The 5,869-nt window shown below is 41.0% G+C and overlaps 1 protein-coding gene across 1 annotated transcript; it reads left to right on the forward strand.

Annotated features, from left to right (window-relative positions):
• Positions 1-4,313: 4,313 nt before the first annotated feature.
• On the forward strand, positions 4,314-5,531 carry LOC130962844 (uncharacterized). The gene is made up of 2 exons (XM_057889005.1): positions 4,314-4,722; positions 4,822-5,531. Exons 1-2 carry the CDS (start codon positions 4,314-4,316, stop codon positions 5,529-5,531), a joined length of 1,119 nt encoding a protein of 372 aa, XP_057744988.1.
• Positions 5,532-5,869: the final 338 nt, after the last annotated feature.

Here is a 5,869-nt window from a genome sequence, read left to right on the forward strand (position 1 = left end):
GGAAAGCTGTCAAGCCGACCTCTTCGCACTTAAACAACCATAACTTGAGCTACAAAGATCCAAATGATGCGGTTTCAGTTGGGTTAGAAAGCTAACATCCGGGGCTTCGAAACGATATAAGATTTGTCATAGTTGCTACAAGTATGGTGGTGCGCACGCGCATAGTACGCGCACGCGCCGTTGCTACCACCTAGTCCACTTGAAGCAAAACGTGGCCAGCGATTTTAGAAGCCTTGTGGGCCCAATCCAACTCATTTCTGATGCTATTTAAGCCAAGGACTGAAGAGGAATCAACTAACTTTTGATCATTAGTTTAGTAGTTAGAGTTAGTTTCTAGAGAGAGAAGCTCTCACTTCTCTCTAGAATTAGGATTAGGATTAGGATTAGTTCTTAGATCTAGGTTTTACTCTTTGCTTTCTTCTACTTCTACCTTTCAATTTCTTGTTGTTACATTCATCTTCCTCTATTCTTTTCTTGTAATTTCCTTTATGTTGTTCTTACATTTTGTTGTAGATCTAGTATTGTTCCCTCTACATTCTTTCAATTCAATAAGAGGTAATTCATAATAATTGTTCTTCTTTGCTTTTCCATTGTTAATCTCTTGCCTTTGTAGTTAGATCTCTCTTTAATTCTTGCAATTTATGTTGTTTACTTTTATTGCACTTTATGTGTTTGTTGAAATGCCTCTTCTAGATATAGTATAGATTTTTGTTCCTCTTGGCCCAGGTAGAGTAATTAGTGATACTTGAGTTATCTAATTCCTTTGTTGATTGATAATTGGAGAGATTGCTAATTGGTTTGGAGTGCACTAAAGCTAGTCTTTCCTTGGGAGTTGGCTAGAACTTGTGGCTCAAGTCAATTCATCCACTTGACTTTCCTTTCTTTAGTAAGGGTTAACTAAGTGGTAGCAATGAACAATTCTCATCACAATTGAGAAGGATAACTAGGATAGAACTTCTAATTTTCATACCTTGCCAAGAGCCTTTTATAGTTATTAGTTTACTTTCATTGCCATTTACTTTCATGCCTCTTATCAAAACCCCAAAACAACTCAAACCAATAACAAGACACTTTATTGTAATTCCTAGGGAGAACGACCCGAGGTTTGAATACTTCGGTTTATAAATTTAGGGGTTTGTTTTAGTGACAAACAACTTTTTGTATGAAAGGATTATTGTTTGGTTTAGAAACTATACTTTACAACGAGATTTCATTAGTGAAATTCTAAACCGTCAAAAATCCAATCGTCAGCAGGCGTCCTTGAGCCATACCGTATCTCCATTCGCTTATCTGAAATTCCCACCAATGAATCTGCATAAGTATTCTATCCCTTTTATTATTTCATCTATTTTCTTATTATTAATTTCCGAAATCATAAACAATTTTTATCTGCCTAACTGAGATGTACAAGGTGACCATAGCTTGCTTCATACCAACAATCTCTGTGGGATCGACCCTTACTCATGTAAGGTTTATTACTTGGACGACCCAGTACACTTGCTGGTTAGTTGAATGGAGTTGTGAATTCAACCAATGCCATAATAATGATTCCTCTCAAAATAGTTAGAATGTTGATCACAATTTCGTCCACCACGGACGCACAGGCCTGTACAGACGCACACGTTGGGAAGGCCATTCTATTAGGGGCGCTGGCACAGGTTGTGCGAGTGAACAGATTCTGTAAGTTTTGCCAGCTGTGCGTACGCACACCCCTGTGCGTATGCACACATTTTGAAATTTCCTGGGCGTGCGCACGCAGAGACCCCTGTCCGGCTGCACACGTCTTGTTTCTCAAATTTACTTGTTTTTCAACTATTTTACCTTCCCAACAAGGTTGTAAGCTTCTATAAAACCATTTTAAGACTTTTGGGCTTGGTTTTGAGTATTAAAAAACGAAGGCCTAGGTTTTTGGTGTGCTGAGAAGGGTTTGACGTTAGGTGAAGGATGATTGATATATGAGATGAGGAATGATGAACTATTGATATTTGGATACTGAGTTATGAATGGACAGTGTTTGAGATGAGTTGGGGACTCGGATTGAAGAGATGGATCTTTGTATACTGAAAATGCTTTTGAAACCTACTGAAATAATGTTTTTATATGATATTATGAGACGCTATGCGCCTAGCAGGGACAGTGGTTAATCCCGCCTGTTGAGGTAGCGGTCGCGGCGTAAGGACAGTGGTTAATTCCGCTTACATTGAGATGTGAGGTCTGAGGCAAGAGTATCCCGCTCGCATCCCTTCGAATCTAAAGGGCGAGCAGGCGCCGGTACCTGGACATTGATCCGGGCACTATATCTCGGGGGTTCCCAAATGAGAAATTCGAAGGGCGACGTCTCCAAAGGAGACGTGTCGGGTTGGCAGTTGAACCGATAATGTGATATCACAGCTAGTAGGGCAGGCATGCATCATATGTATTTTCTATCTGTTTGTATGTTTTGTTTACTTGTAATGGCTTGCTTAATTGAATAACATGCTTATTTGCTATCTGAATTAATTACCTTATATGCTTCTACTTGTGCTTTACTTGCATTGTATATTACCTGTGTTTTCTACTGGGATTGAGGAGGTTTTGAAGGCGGTGGCGATGGGATCGCATGGAGGATCGGTTGGTGAGGGCTGTCGGACAGCGGTGTTTAGTTAGAGTTGAAATCCCCTAAGATAGATTACTTGATTTCTTTAGACAATGTTGGTATATTATGCTTATATGTTTTAGAATGCTTAAGTTTGAGATCTTGTGATGGATATGGAGCTTAGGATTGCCTTTGGTGTCCCGAGGTCTTATATCCTACATCACTGGGCACTGTTACCATACTGAGAATCTCCGGTTCTCATACCATATCTTTGTTGTATTTTTCAAATACAGGTCGTAACCCACCTTGTTGAGTTGCTTTGAATGGTGACAGAAGCGGAGGATCTTGGATTCTTTTGGAGTCTTTTGTTTATTTTTTTTATACATCTCTCACTTTTGTATTTCGTCTTTGCCTAGAGGCTTGTATGTGAGAGAACAAAACTTGTATAAGCTGTTTTTACTGTCTAGTTTCTGTATGGTCTGTATATGGCTAGCCGGATTAAACTCCGCGAGTCGTGGCTAGTTCCTTATGCCATTACACTATTATGCTATTATCTTGCTTATATCTTATCTGCTTCTTGTGCCTTAAGCTAATAGCTTCGTTAGTCCATTTTGCACTTTTAAAATCCTGTTTTTGAGCTATATCCTTTATCGGGCTTCTAGATTATACTATTCTTATATATATATATATATATATATATATATATATATATATATATATATATATATATTATGTATGAGCTTAGAACTATCGTAATCTCTGATTAACCTTTGCTTTACGATGCGAAGTAAGGCTTAGGCTAATTAGGGTGTTACATTTAGTGGTATCAGAGCAGTTCATCCTCGTGAGCCTGAGGAATGGACCGATTGTGCTTCATTGCATACTCTGTGTGTCTTTCTTTGATGATTTTAGGTTATCTATTTGATATTGCATAGCATGCTTATTTGTGAGTGCCTGTTTGGGATAATTGAAGCGCTAGACGTTTGATATTGAGATTGATCACCTTGATATCGATTATTTGGTGTAGACAGGAACCCTACATAGCCACTCACGGACGAGGTCGAACACGAACACGAGAAAGTTGGAATGAGTAAGCAGCTGACAATCATGCCAAAATCATGGAGGCAATGGCGAATCTCGCTAATACCATGGAAGCTAATGCTGCTGCAACTCTACAAGCTGTGCAGAGATTAGGTCAATTGGCCGGGAATGGGAATGGCAACGGAAATGACGAAGGGAATGCCAATGATAATGCTGAGGGTAACGGCGATAACAAGGGAGGAGTTCCGATGACCTTGGCGATGTTCCTCAAGGTTCATCCGCCAATTTTCTGTGGATCCACAAATCCTATTGAAGCAGACCACTAGTTCCAAGCCATGGAGTGTGCTTTACAAGCGCAACATGTTCCCCTCAATCAATATGTCGAGTTTGTCGCTTATCAGCTAGCGGGAGAGGCTCAGCTCTGGTGGCAAGCTGAGTGTCGTTTGCTACAGCATCAGAACGCCGACATTCCATGGGAGTTGTTCCAAACAGCTTTCTATAAGAGATACTTCCCTGAGTCTGCAAGGGAAGCAAAGGAGATGGAACTAATGCAGCTGAAGCAAGGTTCCTTATCTGTGACGGACTACACCAACAAGTTTGAGGAGCTCTATAGGTTTTCTAGAGTGTGTCAAGGTGCCCCGGAGACTTACGAGAGTTGGAAGTGCATCAGGTATCAGAGGGGTTGAAGGACAACATCATGACTGCTGTGGCTCCATTGGAGATTAGTACTTTTTCTGACTTGGTGAACAAGGCTAGAGTAGTGGAAGAGTATGCCAAGACCATGGCGGCAACCAAGGACACTCATGGAGGGAGCTCTAGTCGTGGGCATGGCAAGTATTTTCATCCGAGAGGACAAAGCTTCAAGAGAGGAGGATATGTGCCTCAAGGCCATAGAGGCTTCAGAAAGAACAATCAGAATCAGTTTCAGTATGCTAAGGGAAGAGGAAATCAGAGTAAGAGTTCTCCGGATTTAACTTGTAATTGTTGTGGACATTTCCATCCTTATGACTCATGCAAAATTGGTTTAGGTGGTTGTTTCAAGTGTGGGTTGGCTGGCCACATTGCGAGGGATTGCCCTCGTGGGAGAAATCAGAATACGGGCCAAAGTTAGCATCAAGGTTGAGTCTTTACTGTGAATGCCAAGGATGCTTCAAAGGCGGACCCATTGATGAGTGGTATATGTCTAACTGGTGATAAATCCTTAGTTGCATTATATGATACTGGGGCTTTGCATTCGTTTATCTCATTTACTAAAGTTAAGGAATTAGGCTTGAAAGTGTTAGAGTTACCTTTTGATCTGCATGTACATACTCTGCATCAAACAATTATGACTAGGTCAGGTTGTAGACAAGTAGGTTTCAAGCTTAAGGGTAGAGGCTTTGTGCACGATTTGATCTGTTTACCAATGGTGGGGCTAAAAATGATTTTGGGGTTTGATTGGTTGTCGAAGAATCGGATTTTGTTGGATTGCTTTGAATGGACTATTCGATTTATGCTGGAAGGAGAGAATGGAGCAATGGTAGCTACGGGGTATTACCTGAACTCTGTAATGGTGCATTGTAGTAGGGAGGAGTGCCAGGGTTATATTCTGTTGGCTACTAATACGTTGGGTGATGCCCAGAACTTAGATAAGATTTCAATGGTTAGAGATTTTCTAGAAGTGTTCCCAGAAGATATCCCTGAGTTCCCACCTCAAAGGGAAATTGAATTTGTGATTGAATTGGTGCCGGGAGCCGGACTAGTGTCGATTGCGCCGTATAGAATGGCTCCGATAGAGCTGGCAGAATTAAAGACTCAGTTGGAAGAGCTTCTGAATAAGAGGTTCATTCGACCGAGTGTATCCCCGTGGGGAGCGCCAGTTTTACTAGTAAAGAAGAAAGATGGAGGAATGCGTTTCGGCGTGGATTACCGATAGTTAAATAAAGTGACAGTGAAGAACAAGTACCCACTGCCAAGGATAGATGGCTTGATGGATCAATTGCAAGGAGCTGGAGTATTTTCCAAGATTGATTTGAGATCCAGTTACCAACAGATAAGGGTAAAGGAAGATAATATCCCTAAGACTGCGTTTAGGACACACTATGGGCACTACGAGTTAGCAGTAATGTCCTTTGGGTTAACGAATGCACCTGCTGTTTTCATGGATTACATTAACAGAGTGTTTCGTCCCTTCCTGGATAAATTTGTGGTGGTTTTCATAGATGACATCTTGGTTTACTCCAAGACGGCAAAGGAGAATGAGAAACACTTGAG

This window comes from Arachis stenosperma, chromosome 2 (genome assembly GCF_014773155.1).
Source record: "Arachis stenosperma cultivar V10309 chromosome 2, arast.V10309.gnm1.PFL2, whole genome shotgun sequence".
NCBI lineage: Eukaryota > Viridiplantae > Streptophyta > Magnoliopsida > Fabales > Fabaceae > Arachis > Arachis stenosperma.